This window comes from Podarcis melisellensis (genome assembly GCF_964234715.1).
Source record: "Podarcis melisellensis genome assembly, chromosome: 13".
Taxonomy (NCBI): domain Eukaryota; kingdom Metazoa; phylum Chordata; class Lepidosauria; order Squamata; family Lacertidae; genus Podarcis; species Podarcis melisellensis.
This window is the reverse complement of record NC_138545.1, coordinates 12585579-12609345: the sequence shown is the minus strand read 5'-3', so window position 1 is coordinate 12609345 and position 23767 is coordinate 12585579. Positions and strand designations below refer to the sequence as shown.

Below are 23767 nucleotides of genomic sequence, written 5' to 3'. Positions count from 1 at the left end.
TGTGAGATGATGATTTGTTGCCTTTGTATGTTTTTGAATATATATATATATGATTTTTTACCCCCTCCCATGCATCACAACCCATATCAATCAATCAATCAATCAATCAATCAATCAAAGAGAGTTTTAACCAAATGCTATAACAATTTCCTTACCATTTGACAAACGGCAAATCCCAACATGCAGCATACAACAATTACACAACACAAGATCTCAAGGGTTTAACACAAGGGAGATGAGTCGGAGTTCAAAAGTATCATCTGCTAACTCATCCCCAGCTAAACTTCCGTTAGACCTCTGAATCTCCAGCACAACTTGTTGCAATATTGTCTATCTCTCCCTTTGTTATCTTTCTTGCGACCAAAGCATAAAGCCCCACTTTATACGTCACAAAACAGCGTAACCCAGAAGAAAGTGAGACCGTTTCTGTCGTAGTAAACCTTCCAGGAATTAGCAAAGGTTTCAGGAATCAGTCCCTAAGCAAAGGGCAGATTAACAAGGAATGTGTATTGTATTCCACCTTCTGTTGGCCACATATATAGATTCTGTCATCATATGAAACCCTATTTTAGCGGCCATCCAAGACTTTTGTGGGTATCACCTGAAATGCTCTATTTTCAGAAATGGGCACCATGGTGAAAATATGGATACACAGCTGGATCACAGTGCCATATCAGCATTGACACTACATACACAAACACACACACAACCCCCCTTTTTTTTGCTGTTTTGTAACAATGCATGTTTGCTGAATTGGTTCCTGTTCTGGAGATAATCATAAAGAATATGAGGGTAGTTTGTTTTTTTGTTTTTCTCCTATCGTTTACATTTCGTTTTTTCTTTGGGCCACGCTATACAAACTGCCATTGATAAGGTTCCCACAAGTCCCTGAGCCAGTCCTTACCCCTGTATGAAATATCTCATGTTCTTCAACCCAGTGCTGGCGATATCTGAGGAGTGCCGCACTCGGCATCAGTCTGTCCTGTGAATGGCATGAATTGGAGTGGGCCCTGCTGCCTCACTCCTGATGCAGTTGGGATGGCTGCCAATGGAGACAATTCCGGAAGGGGAGGAAGCCAACAGCTGTTAGTTCCAGCCAGTCCAAAAGCTTTGTTGTCTCAAGGCTGAGGACTTATTTCTCCGAGTCAGAGGAAGCCAGGTGGAATGTCAGTCAACTTTTCTTGTTGTCTGAATTTGTATGGTCTGTTTTTTTAAAGACTGTATCAGCGAGGCTCCTCTCCTCTTAGTAATTATGGGTGGCATCTTTAATTTTGCCTTCACCTATTGACACATGTTTTTCTTTTCTTTTCCGGGTGGTCCCTGCAGGACACTGAGCGGAGCTATACCCACCTGGGGACGATGGTGGAATTTGCCATGGCTCTGGCGGCCAAGCTAGACATGATCAACAAACACTCTTTCAACAGTTTCAAGCTTCGTGTGGGTGAGTGGGACAAGCAGGAGCTGAGAAGACTCCTCTTCAAATACCACCTCAGTCAGAGGTGCCAACTTGTGACGGAGGTTGGAGCAAGGGCAACATCATGTGTGTAGCATTGCAGTTGATGTCACATGCATGACATCATGACGTCGTGTCAGGACATTGGAGGAGCCAGGGGGCAGAGCCGAGCATGGTAGCAATATGCCTTCAATGGCCGGAAGTGGCTCCTCTTTCGCCTCCTTCTGCCACCTCCACCGGCCATGGGCTGCTTTCCCCTCCTTCCCCTCTGTGGCAGGAGGAGAAGGAGTTGGCCACTGATGCCCTGCCACACACAGCTCTGCACTTGGCCCTGATTTTTTTTAACGTGGGGGGCCTGACCCCCCCAAAAAATTATTGCCCCCCTGAAATGGTTGGACCCCAGGAATTTGCACCCCTGACCTCAGCCACGAATTCAGCATGTGACAGAGACAAATTATTACGTTTGATAAAGACAAACACAGTATATATATATATATATATATATATATATATATATATATATATAGGTTTTGGTGTTCTCGGGTGTCTTCCCGTGTAAAAGTTGGGGTGTCTAGGCGACGTTTCGACGAGGTCTCACTCGTCATCTTCAGGCTGGTGCTTTCGGCTTCTTGTTACTGGAACAGAGCAGGATCTCAGTGTTTGTCGCCTAGACACCCCAACTTTTACACGGGAAGACACCCGAGAACACCAAAACCTACATTCCTGTACCCGTGAAAATCTACGAAAGCATATATATATATATATATATATATATATATATATATATATATATGCAGGTTTTGGTGTCCTCGGGTGTCTTCCCGTGTAAAAGTTGGGGTGTCTAGGCGACGTTTCGACGAGGTCTCACTCGTCATCTTCAGGCTGGTGCTTTCGGCTTCTTGTTACTGGAACAGAGCAGGATCTCAGTGTTTGAGTTCCTATAAATACTGTTGAGGGGGTGTGGTGTATAGCCTCCAATGTTCTGGGCAGAGAGGAAGTTCCCAGGCTAGTGTGCCTTTTCTTCTTTTGTTCCTTAATTACTTGAGGGATATCTTGAGTGATTTCTTGAGTGATATCCTGAGTACCACTTAGGTGGGTCATTAGGTGTGGATTAGTTAGAAAAACTCTTCACAAAGTTCAAGAGGTCAAGACACAAAGACTTTAGCAACTAATCCACACCTAATGACCCACCTAAGTGGTACTCAGGATATCACTCAAGAAATCACTCAAGATATCCCTCAAGTAATTAAGGAACAAAAGAAGAAAAGGCACACTAGCCTGGGAACTTCCTCTCTGCCCAGAACATTGGAGGCTATACACCACACCCCCTCAACAGTATTTATAGGAACTCAAACACTGAGATCCTGCTCTGTTCCAGTAACAAGAAGCCGAAAGCACCAGCCTGAAGATGACGAGTGAGACCTCGTCGAAACGTCGCCTAGACACCCCAACTTTTACACGGGAAGACACCCGAGGACACCAAAACCTGCATTCCTGTACCCGTGAAAATCTACGAAAGCATATATATATATATATATATATATATATATATATATATATATATATATATATATGCATTTATATAGCATTTAAATGCACTTATTCTTCTCTTTGATGAGTTGTTGTTGATTTATTTATCATTCACTCTCCGGTCCCAGAACAATCTGCAACAATTTACAACCATACAATTAGGTGGCTCCTAAAAACATACACCTGCAAACGTGGAAAGCCAGGGTAAAGAGGCATGTCTTCAGCATTCTCTGAAAGCTGTATAATGAAGGCTCCAGATGCACCGCTGTGGGGAGGGAGTTCCACATCTATGGGGCTGCCACAGAGAATGTCCTCTCCTGGGCTGCCTTGAGGATGGAGGAACTACCAATGGGGTTTCCTCTGTCAAGCTCAAAACCTAAGAGGGTCTGCAGGGAAGCAGGCAGTCTTCCAGATATTTGGGGTCCGCATCGTTTAAGGGATTTAAACATCAACTCTAGTACTGGGGTGAGGAACATCTGGCCCCAGGCCCATTTGTCCTGCCAGGCCATTTTGACCAAGTCACACCCACTTTCCTCACACCTCTGAGGTCTGTGGCAGGTAAAGTTGTGGCTGGACCAAGAAGGGTGAATGCAGCAAAATGATTCAAAGTCCAGATTATCAGTTGACTATTGAGGCTTCAAAGTGCCAACAATAGTCAGTGGTTATAGAGAACCCTGCACAGGCAAAGCCCCAACCATCTGATGGGATCAGAGGATTCCCCATTGGAAACCCCCTTGTGCAACTGAGAGGGCTGCAGGAAACATTCGAAGAGCTTCCTCCAATGCTTTGAGTGCAAGCTGCTTTCTGAGAAAAGGGGAGGAGTACTAAAATCTCTCCCCCCGCCTTTCCACAGAAAGCAGTATCCATTCAAAGCACTTCCCCCAGGGCTTAGAATGCAAACTGTTCTTTTCTGCAGAAGGAAAAACGTTCTGCATTTCAGAGCATTTCCCTCCCTGCTGACACTTCAAACCGATTCCTGGAACTGCTGACCAGCTGATCAGCAACGACAAGGAGCCTCTGTGAAGATATGCTCTCAGCAACAATCAGCTCTTTGGCGCATTTCTGGCAGCAGTTGCTGCGATCACCAATTGGCTGATTGGCAGCTTACAGCAGCCTCCTTTGAACCGTGTCAGTCACCTGACATCATTAGGGTATCAGGTGACTGAAAGGTGGGCGGTTTGCTGGCCAGGTCCAGGTCCAGTTCCCCGATCCCCGTTCTAGCAGAAACTGGCTGTGTGCACAGCACTTACTGGCTGGTGCCTATGCTGTCACCAAGAAACCTCCCTTCCCCAACCCAGCACTGCAAAGTAAAGTAATGAATAAACCGCTAAACCAGGGGTGGGTTTTGGGAAACTGCAACCCTTCAGAAAATGGAAGGGAGGCATTCCAAACACAATACGGAGGCTATAAACTGTTTTGAACATTGCTCCACAGGCCTGGTATAACCTTCCTCCAACCGGAGGCCTCCAATTGTGTTGGACTATGGCTCACATTATCCCTGTCATTCTAATTTGGGGTGATGGGAGTTGCGATTCAACAGCCACAATGCAATTTTAAGGATTCAAGGAGGGGAGTGTGCAGGTCTCTCCCTGAGAAGATGGGGAAAGGGCAGGATTAATATATCAAACAATGTTTGATTGGCTGGCAGACTTGCCTGTCATTTCAGTTATGAAGGCAATGGAGGAGGCAGCAGCAGATGTGTAAAGATAAAGGTAAAGGTAAAGGGACCCCTGACTGTTAAATCCAGGTCCAAATAACTCTAGGTTTGCGGCGCTCATCTTGCTTTACTGGCCGAGGGAGCTGATGTTTGTCCACAGACAGCTTCCAGGTCATGTGGCCAGCACGACTAAGCCCCTTCTGACAAACCAAAGCAGCACACGAAAATGCCGTTTACCTTCCCGCCGGAGCAGTACCTATTTATCTACTTGCATTTTGATGTGCTTTCGAACTGCTAGGTGGGCAGGAGCTGGGACCGAGCAATGGGAGCTCACCACATCACGGGGATTTGAACCACCAACCTTCTGATCCGCAAACCCTAGGCTCTGTGGTTTAGACCACAGCACCACCTGCGTCCTAGCAGATGTGTAGGGCCACACAAAAAGCCAACTTATTACAATTGGCCCAGAATGACCCACCACCCCTTGCTGAATTCCCACCAGCCCCACCCTTAAAAATAATTAATTAATAATACTTGCTGACCACAGGTATGCAGTCTTTAATCCACTGTATATCTGTGTCCCCAACCTCTATGGTATCTTTTTTTCAGGTATAAACCATGGACCAGTTGTGGCGGGCGTGATTGGAGCCCAGAAACCCCAATATGATATTTGGGGGAACACAGTGAATGTGGCCAGCAGGATGGAGAGCACGGGAGTGCTGGGGAAGATACAGGTAGGGCTTTTAAAACACAGCCTGCTGTTTCTTATGTGGCCCCCAGCACCACCTGAAGCTTCCCTGTGCTTCCCTTCTATCAGTATTCCTCACCTATTAAAAAAAAAGTTTCCTCTTTCTAAGTAGTTTCTGAATGATAGTGTTTTATTTGGATGGATTCTTGGGCGGTGGGCAGCAGGGGGTGTGAGTGGTTATATGGCTTGGGATAAAAGATGTTTTCCCCCTAGCTTCCTGAGAACAAACTTGTGTAGGGCACTGAAGTCAGAAAGGAAATACATCCAGTTGCTTTTCAGAATAGTAGCTGGCTGTTGTCAGCCACGGCAGGTGTAACAACAACAACAATTTATTTATTTATTTATTTATTTATTTATTTAATTTATTTATTTATTTATTTATACCCTGCCCATCTGGCTGGGTTTCCCCATCCACTCTGGGCGGCTCCCAACAGAATATTAAAAACATGATAAAACATTAAACATTAAAAACTTCCCTAAACAGGGCTGCCTTCAGATGTCTCCTAAAAGTCAGATAGTTGTTCATTTCCTTGACATCTGATGGGAGGGTGTTCCACAAGGAGGGTGCCACCACTGAGAAGGCCCTCTGCCTGTAACCTTATTTCTTGCAGGGAGGGAACCTCCAGAAGACCCTTGGCGCTGTACCTCAGTGTCCGGGCTGAATGATGGGGGTGGAGACACTCATTCAGATATACTGGGCCAAGGCCATTTAGGGCTTTAAAGGTCGGCACCAATACTTTGAATTGTGCTCTGAAATGTATTCGCCGGGTTCTGGGAGAAGGGGGGTCTGGAATGTTCTCCAGTGATAATGTGTCAGCCAGCTGCTCTGTCTCTGTCTCTCCCTCTTCTTCTTCTCCCATTATCTCTCAACTACTCTCTTCATCTATGTCTGAGCTGACCTCAAACCACTGTTGTAAATCGACACTGTCTCCCTCTTCTCTAGAAGGTTCAGGAGGGGGAGGGGGAGGCGGTCTCCACCATTCCTCATCCGATGTCCACTCCCTGACACACACCTGTGTGGGAGAAAGATTTGGCCCACCAGCAAATATCTGGTACCCACCCACCCCAATGAAATGAAACCTCCATATTCAAAACCAGTGTGACTTTGCATACCAGTCACTGGGAGCCAAGCAGCAGGAGAAAGGTTTGTCTTTTAGTATATGCACCTTGACTGAAGAGGTTTGAGGGGGCATTTCATCTCAAGCAGCATATGGTCTTAAACATACCCTGGAATAATAACCTGTCATAGGTTAGGAATTATGACATCTACTAGTAAAGGACTACCAATGAACAAAATAAAAATTAGGGGAGTAACCAAGAGCAACCAAGTTTTGACCAGATTTTTGTATTCTCTTTAATGGTTTCCTCCTCTCTTCTTTCCACACAGGTCACAGAAGAAACAGCCAAGGCCTTGGAGACACTGGGTTACACTTGCTCCCTTCGTGGGGTTATAAAGGTGAAAGGCAAAGGTGAACTTCGCACATACTTTGTCTGTACAGACACGACCCGGCCTGGCCCCCAAGCACCTATGCTGAGCTGAGTTTCTGGGAACGAAACTGTGACAAGCACCGGATTTTTTTGGGGGGTGGATTCCCTGGAGACAGCTGCAGGTGCTTCTTCCAGCCACTTGGGGGGCAGCAGGAGGCTTGACTCTCTAGCACTGGATTCCCCGCAAGTCTTTGTGCTCCATGCTTGGGGTTCATGGGCTCTCACAAACTATGTGTGTCATAAATGGACTGGCTGTCGGAGGAAGATTGAACCCTGGGGGCTGGGGAAAGACCCCCAAGGACACACCACACATGTAAAACTACTGTGAGCTGGAGAAAGTTGCTCAAGTACATTTGCCCCTTTTGAAAAACAAACAAAACCAAAACCCTACCTCTGCAATCAATGACCAATACACCTCCATGTTTTCCTGCTGTGACAAAGACACACACCTTGCTGTTGACTCACCTAGAACTCTTTAAGGGCACCTCAAATGGCCAAGTACGGCTTTATCCCACTTCACAGAAGGAAGACAGCAACTCTGCAATCAAGTTGGATGCTTCCCAAACCTTATTTGAGGAACCTTCAGTCCAGCTGCTTGATCTAAACCAGTGGTCTAAGGAACACCTTCAACCCTCCTTTAGCAAGGCTGCTAAACTAAACTAAGCTCAGCTCAGCTCAGCTCCCAAGCCCAAAATATGGTGTCCAGTCATTTTATGAAGGTGCTTAATCCCCACCCAGTCTGTTAAGCGGGGGCCAATAACAGTGTGGCTTCTTGAAACCATGGGGTTTGGCAGGGACTGGGTGTGGGTTGGGAGATGTCTGAATGGGCATGTATCAGCAATGAGAAGCTTTCATCCTAGAGGCCTAATCAGACCCACCAGACCTCTCCATTTGGCCTGAGAGGCTGTTTCAGCCAAGCTGGACACAGACTGGCAGATGTCCGAACATTGAGCATTGCCCTCATCACTCATCTGGTTCCTTTAGGTTGTCACACAAGAAACCAATATTCCCCCAGTTTCTTTCTAGGCCAGTTTCTCTTCTGCCCTGCCCTGCCCTCTTCCTCTCCTGATTGTGGCATGTGTCTGTACCCTCCTTTTCAAGTGCAGGTGCTGCAGGGTTTGAAAGTGACGTCATGTTGAGGAACAGTTTCCCCCTTTTCATTCAAGGAATGGATTCCCACCCGTGGTCAGTTTTGATTTTGTGGGAAGGGAGAGGGAAGCATACAGTACACAGCTTAAGGCCTTAGACCTGAGACCTGGGACACAGATGTTGCCAAATACCTCAGAGGGGGCCTAATTCAGCTCTCCTCTCCTCTCCAGTCACTTTACTAGTTAATGAGTCGACACTTCGACCATGCTTTCCGCCAAATGGGAACCCTTTATAGTACAGTATGCACCGCATCTCGCACATTGCTCTAGTGTTGCACTGGAAGCAGCATGTGTGAATCAGGTGGGGGTACGTCTTGTCCACAGGCCAGATTTTGCCCTTCAGGTCTCTCCATCCAGCCCTTGGGACTTTCCTTGGGCCACACCCCTCTGTCCAGGCCACACCCCTCACTGGTCCTGCGCCACACCTTCGACTGCTTTTGCCTGGCTGGAATATGCCATTGAACTGTGATCAGGTCTCTTGCTTCCTGGATAGAGGAAGGAGAGATTTAGGGGATAAAAGGAATTTAGAGTGCTGTATAAGGGCAAGAGTCTCACCCATGGCTCCACTCTCTTTTGCTCCTGGCCCTGCCCACCACTGGTAGGTCCCCCTCCAATGAAGGTTACCCACAAAGGAACGTGCTCCTCAAGCTGCGAAACATCTGCACCCCCTGTGTGAATCCTATTCCCCAGGATCTGACCAAAACCAGAATATCTTACAAGTCCAAAGGCATGGCTGAAAATCGTCTGTGAGGTTGCAAGCGATTGTGGACTGGACTGGAGCGATGACTCGTCAGGCCATCAGGTGCCTTTTCAAGAGATGAGCTGCTCCCTTTCTGCTTGCAAGGAGGAAGAGGTGCAAGTGGAATCAGAGCCGACCTATTTAAATTCTTGCATAAATAAACAGCGTGGTATATATTTTATTTGTAAATAACAGTGTCTCTTAAGTGTTTCTTTTGTTGACTTTGTTCTGCTCTTTTAAAAGAAAAAAGAAAACACTGACACTTTCAAAGTTGTAAACTTTTGTTCTGGTGTTAATTTTTGATCCTGCCTGCCACTATTGAATTCCCAAACTGTAGGGCTGGAGAATCCTAGAGTGCCGAGATAAGCTGAACATGCTAAGACGAATAATAGAACGAAAGTCTGCTGGAGTAGAGAAGAGCCGTAGCTAGGTGAACTTGTGCCCTTGGCAGAACAATGTAGATTGTGCCCCTTAGCCACAGACAAATTAGCTCTTCTTTCTGCCTCTCCTCTAACTCCCCCCTCCACCCATTCAATTCCGTATGCACTTCACCTTGTAATGAATTCTTTCACAGAAAATCCAATGCTTAATTATATTTCTTAGCCGATTTTGCACCCCCCTGCCTGTGCCCCTGGTGGGGTCCTTCTTCGCCACCCCCTAGTTACGGCCATGGGGTAGGGGCTTCCTTGCCTCTGAGAGGGCTGGAAAGGTCTTGACTTTTCCAAAACTCTATTGCCACCTTTTCAATGTAGGGATCGCATTTTTTTTGAAATTTTGTGAAATTTTGTGAAATTTGTGAAACAGGTTTTTGTTGCACGTACCTTTCTTTCAATAAGGGATAGATGAGAAATTTGTTCATTCCATGCATTAAAGTGAACTGACCACCACCTTTCCTCACAGACTAATAATATGGATATACAAATACTTATTTGTCAGAATTTGCACCTCTCCAAATTTTGCGACACAGATAGCAAAAAGCCCATCAAAACATGTTTTAAAATACATATTTTATTATAAAATGTGTTCAACAGTGTGTATATTGAGATAAAATATGTATTTAAATATGTATTTTTTGATACAATCATATTTAAGTGTGTATTCAAATACAGATTTCCATACAGACTGGTTGCTTTTTTTAATGCCGATTGATGCGGACACAGCATAGAAAGGATTTATGAATTAGCACATGTAAAACTGAAAACAGACTCAAAATTAATGGTTCCATCCATCCCTATTTCAAAGGGACGGAGGGCTGCTTGTGAGTGTCCCTGCTTTCATTCTAGAAATCCACTCTCTGGGGACCTGCAGTTTATAACCTCCCCAGATGCCAGCAATTCCTGAAAGCCTTGTGATGTCCTCAGCTAGGCTTTCCTCTAAATGTGCAAAGCAGAAGTGGCTCACCAGGTGGAACTATGCATCATTCTGGGCAGGTGCATCACTGCTGCTTATGAGGAAGGAAAACGGGGAGGAAGTGAGACAATCGGGGCAGGGCAAACTCCCTCCCAGTCCCCTGGATTTTGCCTTATATACAACAAATACAGTCACATAGGACTCCCTCTCCGTGGTACAATGGGAAAACTGGTTTTCCTAATGGTCTTGAGTATTTGCTGGGGCTGCTATACACCCAATATTTCCCATACATAGCTGGGATTTGTCTTTCAAAAATGGGTGAAATTTTCGCAAAGCAGCTGAAATGTACGGGGAAAACAACTTTTGTGTCCGAATTTTCACTTTTGGAAATATGGCAAGTTTGAAATAATAAGTCTCTATTGGATGTACTGCACTGGTTCTTTTGTGCCTCTATTATGCCTATTGAATTGATGATGATGATTTTTAAAAAGCTTTTATTGAAGTAAATCAAACAAACCTAATTTTTATTCAGCGTAGACTCACTGGAATTAATGAATACAACTAATTTAGCTCCATTAATTTTAATGGGTCTGCTCTTAGTAAAGCTTAGTTAATACTACCCACAAATACATCTTTTCACCTTTCACTGCTAAGGTAAGCTTGACCCTCCATATACCCACTGAAATCGTAAATTCTAAAGCACCCTGAGGATGAGATAGAAAAACTGAGGCATATTTAGTGAGGTAAGAAAAACTTTTAAAAGATTGGAGGCCAGGTTTCAGCATGCGCAAAGAGAGAGGAAGTACCAATACAGCAATTCAGGTTTGTGACCAATTTGAGTCATATTCAGAGTAGACTCGTTGAAATAAATGAGCATGGTTAATTAAGGCACCTTCGTTTCAGTTGGTCTAATCTAACTTAGAGTACAGCTACAACCCCTAGATGCTTAGGTGGGCTAATGTTGTATGTGAGACACTCCATATGTTCAATGCCCTCTCTTTGGCTACCTGTAGACCTTGCTTTTTAACCAAACAGTGTCCATTTATGGTGCCTAAATGTTTGTACTGAATAATGAAAAAACTCTATGTAGTTTCTGTAATGCATTTTCAGTTAGGGCGTCACAGTTTTGAGGTGCTGGGCGCACAATATTTTGAGGAAGCTGGTTGCTAGGCCTGAGAGCGAGTGCTTTGAGGGAAATCTCAATACGACAGCTGTGTGCCTCCAAATGAAATCTTCATGCCACACAGCAGATTACAGATGTGTGGGACCTGCGTATCTCAGATAAAGGGTAACTGGGGGGGGGATGGAAAGAGAGGCAATTTCTAGCACACAATATGAAACCACGATGGGTCAGACAATCCATTTGTGCATGCACAGAATCCACTCCACTCCACAAAACAGTAGGCTTTCAAGGTGACTTGAGAGGTTTAAAAGTATCTTCATGTTCTCGAGATGATCCATTCTCCACTGGGTTAGTAGACATGGTCATAGACTCGGGACTCACATTATTTAAGGTGGCCAACTTGGCGTCTGCCTGGTACTGATGGTCCCGGCTGGTACCACGCCTGTAGCTGGACACTTCTGAGGCAGTTCCTTCAAAGAGTTTGGCCATGAATCCGAAGCCGGCTGACCGAATGAAAGAGCTGCCGCTGAAGGCGTAAAGGATGGGGTTGACGCTACTGCTGAAGAAGGCAAGAGCCACCAAGGTCGGCCTAGCCATCTTAGCGGCTTTTTTGACATTTTCAGAGCCACTCCACACAGCAGCCACATCCAGAAGGTTCACCGTGTGATAAGGGAGCCAGAAAATAGCAAAGGCCAGCACGATAAGTCCAATGAGGTGGTTTGTACGGCGTTTCCGACGGAAACGGGTCTCCTTCAGCCGTAGGCCGATGGTTCCATAGCTGTAGAGCACGGCAACAAAAGGCACCACAAACCCAGTGATGGTTTCGAAGAGATTGTGGAAGATCAAATGATTGGTTGTGGGATGAAGGATTAAACAAATATACCTATTTTCCCAAAAAATCACCTTTCTGTAGAAAAGTACAGGGATGGCCAAGAAAACAGCAACCACCCAAATTGCCAAAACCAGAAGCCATGTGGTACGTTTGGTGCGTATCTTCTGTGAGATGAAGGGCTTGGAGATAGCTAAGCAGCGATCCAAGCTCATGAGGGCAATGAGAAACACGCTGCCGTACATGCTGACCCCACAGATGTAATGGCAGGCTTTGCAGACCACCTCGCCGAGTTCCCAGTTCCCAGCGCTTAGAAACTGCAGGAATACGGGCGCCGTGAGCAGCACTGCCAAGTCAGCTATGGCCAGGTGAAGGATGAGGAGGCACGTGACCGTACGCTTGCGGACAACACAGCCTGCGCTCCAAACCACAAAAGCATTGCCAGGGAAGCCCAGAATGAAGGCGAGAGAGAGCACAGTTAGGCCAACTGCCGCGCCTGGCAAGGGCGATAGCGCTGATGTTGCATTCTGGGTGATGTTGGAAGCGCTCATGGTCCTCTTGGGTGGCAGACAGCAGTGGAGGAACTGTGTAAGGAAGAAGAAGGGAGAGAAACATCAGCAGAATTTTATGACTGCGGGCACACATTTTATTCTCGAGTCAAACTTGGACCAGAGCTTGATTAGCATTTTTCTAATGCATTCTATCTCATCAAGCAGCTTTGAGACTATTTTCCCTTTCGTGCAAAGCGGCTGCTAAGTGTAATCATGCACATGCTAGTGTTACCAGACAAAAGTCTGTTTTCCTCGGTTCCCAAAGCCGGTTAAGGATGCACAACAAGTGGAAAGGATCGAGTCTTTCTTGCTGTAGAGATAGTGGCTCAGTTTGGTTTGCTCTCCAAAAAGACTGAGCAAAACAACACTCGAGGCAGAAAACATTTCTACAGGGTTGCAGAGCATGACCGCACCCATGCCTGATTCCCCCCCCCCCCATGCCTCCCAAGCTTGCTCTTGACACCAGGTTCTAATTGCTGATAAGCTAAAAGGCTTGCCTGAAGCCCTATCTGATTTGGTTGTGGCTCTCTACTTGCAGAGCATTGCTTTTAATATGAACTTTCAGCTTGCTGATGGGCCAAACTGGTGGTGTTTGGGCTGGAACCTGAGAAGTTAGCCCGCTCGATAGAGCCAGACCACTGGGTTCACCCAACCTGGTGGTGTGCACACTGACCAGGAGCTCTCCATACTTCAGAGCTAGGATGTTTAAACAGGAGCTTCCTTGAGGTTTTTTAGCCCTGTTTAGGGAATCTTTTAATGTTTAATAGACTATTGTATTTTAATATTCTGTTGGGAGCCGCCCAGAGTGGCTGGGGAAACCCAGCCAGATGGGCGGGGTATAAATAAATTATTATTATTATTATTATTATTATTATTATTATTATTATTATTATTATATTCTTCCAGCATGGGACCAGTCAGGGGGGCATGTTAAGCTGTTTCACTCTTTGATACTGACTTCTCCATCACAAGTTCATACAGCGTTCACAGGGGAGGGAGAGTTGTTTCCTTATTCTCTGGGTGTTAGCAGGCTAATCAGAGTAGCCAAGGGGGCACTTGCACTTCACCTGCTGCCAGCCAGCCAAGCCGAGGAGGTCAGGGACTTGCGGGATGGAGGCTTGATGCTGTCCAGTGGGGTGTTGCTAGAGTGTCGGATTAGGACCTGGGAGACGAGGTGTTCAAATCCCTGCTGAGTAGGGACAGCCGAAGATATTTTGGCACCTAAGGCGGACCACAAAATGCAAATTCCCTCCCTGCCAGGGATGAAGGTGTGAGTGAAGTTGTACAATAGGATCAAGCGGGGAACAAAGATCTACATTGGGATTTGCTGCCGCCTGAGGCGGTTGCTTCACCTTGCCTAATGGGTGGGCCGGAGCTGTTTCTCAGGCATGAAGCTCACTGGGTGTGACCCCGGGTTGGTCACCACCCTTCAGCCTAACCTAATTCGCAGGGTCGTTGTGAGTATTAAATGGTGGGGAGGGAAGAACCATGGATATTACCTTGAGCTCCTTGAAGAAAAGGTGGGATAGAAATGCAATGCATAGAAATAAATAAGTACAGTGGTACCTTGGGTTGAGAACTTAATTCGTTCCATTCAAGCTGAATAAACAAAAAACTAAAGTTTTAGCAAAAAACTTGACAACTACTGAAATAGAGGAGTTCAGAAAAGAAACAGAACTAAATGTGGTTAAAAAAGTAAAGTACCTAGGGGTGCACTTGACCTCCAAAAATTTGAATTTATTTAAGGACAACTATGAGAAATGTTGGTCAGAGATTAAAAGAGATCTGGAAACATGGTCAAGATTAAAACTTTCCTTGTTGGGCAGAATAGCTGCTATAAAGATGAATGTATTGCCGAAAATGCTATTTTTGTTTCAGGCCCTCCAGATCGTGGATAAGGTGGAATGTTTTGGAAAATGGCAGAGGGATTTATCTAAATTTGTCTGGCAGGGCAAAAAGCCCCGAATAAAGTTTAAAATACTAACAGATGCGAAAGAAAGAGGGGGGTTTGCCCTGCCGGACATGAGGTTATATTATGAAGCTGCAGCCCTCTGCTGGTTGAAGGATTGGATTTTATTGGAGAACACCGATGTCCTTGACCTGGAGGGATTTGATAATGCTTTTGGGTGGCATGCATATTTGTGGTATGACAAGGTTAAAGTTCATAAATTGTTCAAAAACCATATTGTCAGAAGGGCAATTTTCATGGTCTGGTCAAAATATAAAGACTTATTGGAGAGTAAAACTCCGAGGTGGCTCTCACCGATGGAGGCCAAAGCACGTAAAAGACTCAATATGGAGGCCCACTGGCCTAAATATTGGGAAATAATTGAAAAAATTGGAGATAAATGGAGGTTACAGAGTATGGAAAAGTTAAAAAACAAGGTGCGAGATTGGTTGCATTATGCTCAAATCCAGGAAGTTTTTAAAGCAGATAAAAAAGTGGGTTTTCAGGAGGAAAAATCGAAACTAGAAACAGAGTTGCTTGAGCCAAAATCTAAGCTAATTTCGAGAATGTATAACTTGCTGCTTAAATGGAACACACAGGATGAGATTGTCAAATCCTCTATGATAAAGTGGGCACAGGACTTGGGGCATAACATTATGTTTGAAGACTGGGAAAGGTTATGGAACACCGGAATGAAATTCACGGCATGTACTGCCTTGAAGGAAAACATTATGAAAATGATATACCGGTGGTACATGACCCCAGTCAAGCTTGCAAAGATATACCACCTGTCCGATAATAAATGTTGGAAATGTAAGGAAGAGGAAGGGACATTTTTACACCTCTGGTGGACCTGCCCGAAAGTGAAGGCCTTCTGGGAAATGATACATAATGAACTAAAAAAGGTGCTGAGATTCACCTTACCTAAGAAACCAGAGGCCTTCCTTCTGGGCATGGTAGACCAGAGGATGGTCAAGAAAGATAGAACTTTCTTTATGTACGCTACTACAGCAGCAAGGATTTTGTTGGCAAAGCACTGGAAGACACAAAATCTACCCACATTGGAAGAATGGCAGACGCAGCTGATGGACTATATGGAGTTGGCTGAAATGACTGGCAGAATTCGAGACTCGGGAGAAGAAGAAACGGAGGAAGTTTGGGAAAATTTTAAGGACTATTTGAAAAAGCATTATAAGTTGTATGAATGTTAAAAAATGCTCCTTTCTAGGAAGGTATAGCTTCAGTATCGGCAAATTTCTGAATTGATAAATAAGACACTATAAGACAGAAGTGAGGTAATGAAATATTTTTATTGTGTGGAAATTAAAAATTAATGCAATTGTATTGAAATGTTTACATCAGATAACACGATAAAATGGAAGATATATTGTTATGTATAAAATAAGTTAACAAATTGCTGAGGTTTTTGTTACACAGGGAATGCAGTGCTCGGGAGATGGGGGGAGTCCATTGGATTTATGGAAGTATGTATTTGAAAGTGGAAATTTGTTTATTAAAAACCTAATAAAAATATTTATTAAAAAAAAAAAAGAGAACTTAATTCGTTCCGGAGGTCTGTTCTTAACCTGAGGTACCACTTTAGTTAATGGGACCTCCTGCTGCCGCCCTGCCACCACCACACAATTTCTATTCTCATCCTAAAGCAAAGTTCTTAACCCAAGGTACTATTTCTGGGTTAGTGGAGTCTGTAACCTGAAGTGTCTGTAACCTGAAGCATTTGTAACCTGAGGTACCACTGTAATAGAATTGCCCATTGATCTGCTCTTTCTGTTGTACTTGGAGCACAAAACTCTTAAGCCATTGAGCTTCGCTTCAAGGGGGCAGGCTTCAAATCTAGCAGAGCAAAATATTTCGTGATTGCTGCCCCTGTCCTGCAGCAATGGACTTTCATAGAGGATGTGCCACCTGAATCGACAGTGACGTCCGATGCTCCCTTCGACTAAAAGAACAAAGACTTCTAGTTTCTTTAAAGCCCATGAAGCAACTTCCTTTCAGTTCTTACATAAATGGTGGGGCAACTGTTTTGCGATGGGAGAAAGGGGGAAGTGTGTGTGTGTACACACACAGGAGTGCATAGGGGTGTGTTTGTGCATGCCCCTCTACCAAGAATCTTCTTGGAGAGGAGCTCCATCGTTTCCCATTTCCCTTTCCGTGTTTGCCCTGCAACAATGGAGCAAAAACGTTGCATCAGTGGTGCCTTTTCCTCTTGGAAGATAAAAGCAGCTGGGGGGGGATCTTGTTGGGTATAGATAACCCATAGATAAAATATTAAGTTCAAACAACCATTCTGGTCAGTGCTAGAACCTCAGTAGGTGTGTCTCTCTCTGTGTGTACAGACAGATAAATACAATAGACATAGATATAGATTGGAAATCTATGTATCACATTTGATTTGCACCATAATGGTTTGTTTGCTCATAGAACCGATGTTCCAACAAATATGTTGGGTTTGCCTTGATAAGGTAAAGGTAAAGGACTCCTGGATAGTTAAGGTCAGTCCAAGGCGATTATGGGGTTGCGGCACTCATCTCGCTTTCAGGTCGAGGGAGCCGGCGTTTGTCCACAGAAAGCTTTCCAGGTCATGTGGCCAGCATAACTAAACCACTTCTGGCACAACGGGACACTGTGACAGAAACCAGAGCGCACAGAAACACCGTTTACTTCCCTGCCTCAGCAGTACCTATTTATCTACTAGCACTGGTGTACTTTCGAATGGCTAGGTTGGAACAGAGCAATGAGAGCTCACCCTGTTTGCGGGGATTCGAACCGCTGAGCTTCTAATTGGCAAGCCCAAGAGGCTCAGTGGTTTAGACCACAGTGCCACCCGTATCCCTGGATAAGGGCTCCATGAGACATAGCATGAGTCAAACACATTCAGACAAATACAAGGCATTATCAGAGCCCAAGGCTCAATGAGGGTTTGAAGCAAGATTGGTGTGGTGTGTGTCTGGGAAGGATGTGTGGCCTAGAGGGGTGTATTTGGGCCCAGTGCCTGAGGTTGCCCACCCAGGAGAAGCGTAGCGTACACCAAACACCTGTAGCAGAACTCAAAAACTGGTTGAATGCTGTTTCTAGGGTCTATCTGTCCCAATGCTCTATGAGTCAAGACTGCTCTCTAGCTGTTTGCTGGAAGGAAAATTGTAATATTCATGGCATGTAAATTCCCTGGGGTTACGGTATGCCACGTCATGTGGTTCTTGTCACATCCGTTCTTCTTTCTCCAAAATGTGTGGGCTTTGTGGTTTCTCCATGCAAGAACCAAAAATTCAGGGCATCCTCCCTCACCCCCAAACGATACCTGTCAAAGCTGAAATTGAATCAGGTTATTGTCACCTAGAACCTGCTTTTATAAAGGCTAAGCCTTGCCAGCCCTGTGACAAGACTGCACTAAGCATACACAGATGGCCTTTGCCATCTCCTATTTAACACATGGGAGTACTTCTGATGTTTATTCCTTTGCGTGAAAATGCACATGAAGATGTTGGACTTTAAGTGAGGTGAGGTCAGACTAGCAATATTACTGATGGTCAGTTCCTTTTATTATTATTATTATTATTATTATTATTATTATTATTATTATTATTATTTACAGGCAAAGGGCCTTCTTGGTAGTGGTGCCTGCCCTGTGGAACACCCTCCCATCAGGTGTCCAGAGAATGAACAACTATCTGACGTTTAGAAGACATTTTTAGGGAAGGTTTTAATGTTTGCTTTTTATTGTGTTCTGTTGGGAGCCGCCTAGACTAGCTGGGGAAACCCAGCCAGATGGGCGGGGTATAAATAATAAATTAGTATTAAATTATTATATTATTAAAAAGAAAAGAAAAGTAGCCTCTGAATTAAAAGCAGCCTCTTCAATTAAAAGTGGAGGGTTGAGAGTTAGTAGACTTCCTTTTTACCCTGGCTTTTGACAGCTGAGATGTGTATATTTCAGGACCCACCCTATTTTTGTCACTATAGTAAAAGGTAAAGGTACCCCTGCCCGTACGGGCCAGTCTTGACAGACTCTGGGGTTGTGCGCCCATCTCACTTAAGAGGCCAGGGGCCAGCGCTGTCCGGAGACACTTCCGGGTCACGTGGCCAGCGTGACATCGCTGCTCTGGCGAGCCAGAGCTGCACATGGAAACGCCGTTTACCTTCCCGCTGGTAAGCGGTCCCTATTTATCTACTTGCACCCGGAGGTGCTTTCGAACTGCTAGGTTGGCAGGCGCTGGGACCGAGCAGCGGGAGCGCACCCCGCCGCAGGGATTCGAACCGCCCACCTTTCGATCAGCAAGTCCTAGGCGCTGAGGCTTTAACCCACAGCGCCACCTGTGTCCCTTTTTGTCACTATAGGTTGTATTAATTGTTGTTAGCCCTCTCTGGGACCTTAGGGTGGAGAGGAAATATAATAAAAACACAAACAGAAACAAACAAATACAGTCTAGGGAAGGGAGCATGAGATTTCACTCATTTAGGACTACAGGGATGTGACTTTAGTAGCATGCCAAATCCTCTCCAAGGACTGGCCTGAGAGGAAGACAACAAGAAAAATGGGTGAAGACAGAGCTGCTGTGTCTAGTTCTGGCAAATTAAGGAAGAGGTAGACAAATTGGAATAGCTTCAAAGGAGGGCAATGAAGATGGTCAGTGGTATGGAAACAAAGTTCTCTGAGTTAAGGGTGACAGAACTGAGCTTATTTAGCCTGGAGGAGGGAAGACTAAGTGGGGAGAGGACGGTACTCCAGATCCCTGAGGGTCTAGGGATGAAAAGGGAAATTCAGTTTGGTTCACATTTAAATCTGAATTCATCAAATTGGCACTTTCTGAAATAATACGCAAAACACAGCCAGCCTTCAGAATTCTCACTTATACAAAATGCACCATGCAGTTCTCCAACCAAAGAACATTCACAACAATGCATACAGTACGTTGGGGGGGGGGGAGTATGGAGACGAATGACTATATTAATGAAAACAAGATACAAAAGTGCATCAGGAGAATTTGCATGCAAATACGAGTTCATTAGTCAAAACTGCATACAAACATGTTTATTAGAGAAAAATTCACACAAAAATGCTGGAGAATTTTCCACAAGGACTTAGTAAAAGGAAATAGTTAGCAAATTTGAGGGGGGGTTGGGGGGAAGAGAAGAGAATCTGACAGATCTTTCCACCTGTGCAAAGGAGAGGTTGGTCTCTGCTAATGCAAGAGGCTGGAGCTGGATTGTCATGTGCTTAAAGTTGCAGGAGGATAGATATCAGTTGAACATTAGGAGAAACCTCTTAATGGCTTAGAGGGGTGATGAGTGAATATGTAAATTTTTGTTTCTCCCAGTTTCTCTCTTTTTTTCAGTCTTAAGGTCAGTTCTCCACATTTCCTTATCAGTTTAAAATATATATTTTTATCCCACCCAAAGGAAGTCCTCCTGAAAAAATTTCAGCATTCTTGCCTGAATTTTTCAATCTTGCTTAATATTCACATTTTTGCAAAGCAATTCCCCCCAATATGTGTTGGGTTCATGAATATAGGCATATTTTATCCTAGCACATACACCGACGCACACATTATGTGGCTGGATAATGACTTGCTAAATCTGAAGAGGTGTGAATTTTGGAGGATGACTGTGGTTCAGTCTGCATATTGTTTCGGAAAATGAAAATTATGTAAGTTTGGTTTTAAATGCAAACAAATGAATTTCTCCACCATCCCATCTCATAGGCATGTGTCAGTGGTCCAATCCACACCATCCATGTAAAACACATGGACTCCTGGGAACTGTAGCTTTGGCCTCACACAAAGCTACAATTCCCAGCACCCTTAACAAACTACAGTTCCCAGGATTCAAGGTGTGTGTGTGAAATCATGTGCTTTAAATGTATGGATGCAACCCAGTGTTTGTTGGGGTTAGGATATATAGGACTGAAGCCACAGTACAGATTAGTCAGTTCATTAAACCACAGATTAAGCCACTGAAAATAGTGGGAAAAAATCCCACAGCAATTAAATTTAAAATATTTTGGTCAGATACATTTTGGTCCAACTAAGCAGCAGATGAATTTGTTAAAATTATGGTTCATTAATTTTCCAGGTGGTGAGAACAACCGGGGTGTGTGTGTGTGTGTGTGTGTGTGTGTGTGTGTGCAAAAATCTAGCATGCTCGTCCCCACAACCCCTCACCCAAATTGCTACTTTATTTAAGGCAATGTAAGGGGGGGCTGAGAAAGGACTAAGGAGAACTATTCTAGTGAGTTGTGGTAAAGTGTTTCAGATCCCTACATAGCCATGGGTGACTATAGCTCTTTGTCTCAGCAGACTGTCCTACCACACAGGGTTGTTGTGGAGATAAGGATGGGAGACTATCTTGCACACACCCTTTGTGCACTTGGAGAAAAGGTGGAATAAACAGTCTAATCAATCAACCAACCAACCAACCAACCAACCAACCAACCAATAATAATAGATGCATGCCAGACATGGTCAAAGGAACCCTTCACTTTTTGTCATGGCTTCACTCTTCCAGAACCGCACCTGCCATTGAGAAAGGTCCCTGTAAATTCCCACTGCAGCGATTCTGCCTGGCTTAAATTATGCCCTGTTAAGGATGCCTCCTGCTTTTCACTCTTTGATTGTTGTCCCATTACAGGGACACCAAAGGAAACACTGCCTTATACTAAATCAGACAATCTATCTCAGTCGGCTCTCCACTGACTTGCAGCCTCTTTCCAGGGTTTTTGGGGACAGGGGAGTCTCTCCTATCCCTACCTAGAAATTCCAACGGATTGAACATGGGACTTTGTGCATGCAAAGCAGCTCCTCTGCCATTGACCTACAGTCCTTCTCCAAAGAACCCGCCAGCCCCTCTTACCCTTTCGGACTTTGAAATCTCTCTGTCTGCCACCGACCTCTCCAGCCGTCTGTGCCCCGAGGCTCGTCTCGTTTCTATATTTGCATATCACCACTTGCGGAGGTGGTGAATGTGGGTCTGTTTGTTTGTTGCCTCGCTTTCTTTCTTAATGACTTCCACGGACCCCCCCAAGAGGAAGTGAACTGACAAGTTTCACAAGAGTTGAGTAAGTGATGGGAGGAAACGGTTCTGGCGATGGGGTTAGCCACCGGGCCGGAAAGGTGAAGAAGTGAGAGGGATGGAGGTAGAGCCACCAGTTTCATTCCTCCTGCAAAAGAACGGGCTCGCAATCTTAGATCCAGCTTTGTGACTAGATAATCGGGCAGCCTCAGTCATATAGTGTGCATTTCACCAACTTCAGCTGGGGCTATTTCTGGGCACATTCTGGTAGCCTCCAGGTTAGATGACTGCAGTGTGATCTGCATGAGGCTGCCCTTGATGATGATGATGATGATGATGATGATATTATTATTATTATTATCATTAAAATAATATTTATTATTTATACCCCACCCATCTGGCTGGGTTCCCCCCGCCACTCTAGGCGGCTCCCAACAGAACACGTTAAAACAGCAAACATTAAAAACTTCCCTAAACAGGGCTGCCTTCAGATGTCTTCTAAAAGTCAGATAGTTGTTTATTTCCTTGACATCTGATGGGAGGGCATTACACAAGGAGGGTGCCGCCACTGAGAAGGCCGTCTGCCTGTAACCTCACTTCTCGCAGGGAGGGAACCTCCAGAAGGCCCTCGGCGCTGGATCTCATATTATTTGTCTCACTATCTGCTGTGGAAAAAATACATCACCTACATAATTATTTGTGTCAGTTACTTTGTCATTACATTATTCTGCCCAATTCATTACAACGCAAACACAAAGCAAATTTTGGGAGTAATCAATTATGTATCATTTGCAGACTGAAAAGAACAGCAGCAAATGCTGATTGTATTCACTAGGTTGGTTTCTGTTCTGAACTTGGGATGAATAAGCAAACTTTGGCGATTTCTGCTCATGTTTCCATTTTCATCAGATTTCTCTGACATTGCTACGCCTAGGGCAGCAAAGACTAGTTTTGGGTCAGCCCTGCAAATCTGGATAGCATCAATAAATTGTAGAACAGAATACAGTGCTCCAAATAAAATAGCGCTTTCCAACATCACTTATGCTAGAATGTGCTAAAAATTTGCGACAAAACAGACACAGCATTAGGCATTGAGATGTTATTGGTTGACAATGTTGCTTATCAGTTGCTAACATACCTGAGTCAGATAAGATAATATGTTTCCAGAGCAGTCTGATTAAAAAGGGCACAGTTAGAGAGCCGTTGTGCAAAACATGCTAGGCAAGTGCAGGAAATAAACAGCAGTCAATATAAGGCATGCTAAATTGCAGAAGTGTCAAAACAATAGGTTTCTTAAGCACAGCAGCTGGTGCAAAGAGTCTGGGAGTTTCCAAATCTAACACATTCTTGAGGGTAGGGCCTTATAAAGCAACCAGGCCTCTCACAGCAGGGGCTCCAAATACCTAGACTGATCCTCCCCCTCTTACCAGGTGGGGTTGATGGGAGTTGTAGTTCAAAGCATCTCGAGGGCACTAGGTTGGCAAAGGAGGTACCAGTAATATCCCTATTTCTAATGAAGATAGCAGAGCACATTTGCTTCGGCTTCTCACCATGATATTAGCAATTGAAGAACGGGGGCTATTAGGTGCAAAGTCTCTCTGCCTGTGTTTTGTGAATGCTGTATGGAAAAGCACATGAAACTGACCTTTGAAGAATTTGTAAGTAAACCATTTTTTTAAACTTCCCAAACGTGTGGTCTTTTTCTCTGCTAGGGGAAGAGAGGAATTTTGGCAGGAACTTATATGGGCATATTTTAAAGATCTAACAGCCTATATTTCCATACTTTGCTGTGCTGCATGTTTTGTGATTTTAAATCTCTGCTGGGGTTCTCTTACTTGGATTTTGGCATAGTTTTTCCTTGCCACCAACACCTTTAAGTATATATTATATTCCAGATTACTATGAAGTGCAAACTAGATGTGATCTCTTGTTTTTTACTTATTTACTTTTGAAAAATAGCTACTTGGGGTCTAAAATCAAAATGGGGGGTGGCTTTCCCCTTACCATTCCAATCAGATGCACCACAACCCAGCTGTTTTTCTCCTTCCAGAGGAAAAAGCACCCCTTATCCAATACTTTTGCCTTCATTGTGCAGGACAAATTAGGAAGAAAGAGAGAAAGAGAGAAAGAGAGAAAGAGAGAAAGAGAGAAAGAAAGAAAGAAAGAAAGATTAATGC

General features: G+C 44.6%; 2 protein-coding genes across 5 annotated transcripts in view; one reads left to right on the top strand and one right to left on the bottom strand.

Annotated features, from left to right (window-relative positions):
- The window catches only part of ADCY4 (adenylate cyclase 4), a 71781-nt gene extending 62740 nt beyond the window's left edge, over positions 1-9041 (top strand). For all 3 annotated transcript variants that reach the window (XM_081885389.1, XM_081885390.1, XM_081885388.1), the window contains exons 24-26: positions 1327-1441; positions 5250-5374; positions 6776-9041. In XM_081885389.1, coding sequence (XP_081741515.1) covers positions 1327-1441; positions 5250-5374; positions 6776-6928 — 393 coding nt within the window. In that variant the 3' untranslated portion in view covers positions 6929-9041. The remainder of the gene's footprint in view (positions 1-1326; positions 1442-5249; positions 5375-6775) is intronic.
- Positions 1-23767, bottom strand: part of LTB4R (leukotriene B4 receptor) — a 159179-nt gene that overhangs the window by 122629 nt on the left and 12783 nt on the right. The window contains exons 1-3 of one of the 2 annotated variants that reach the window (XM_081885401.1): positions 21432-21814; positions 10165-12649; positions 9754-10124 (exon numbers count right to left, since the gene is read on the bottom strand). The exons of the other annotated variant lie outside the window; for it this stretch is intronic. Coding sequence (XP_081741527.1) covers positions 11522-12616 — 1095 coding nt within the window. The 5' untranslated portion in view covers positions 12617-12649; positions 21432-21814 and the 3' untranslated portion in view covers positions 9754-10124; positions 10165-11521. Of the gene's footprint in view, positions 1-9753; positions 10125-10164; positions 12650-21431; positions 21815-23767 lie in introns of those variants that run through there. 2 annotated transcript variants of the gene reach the window in all.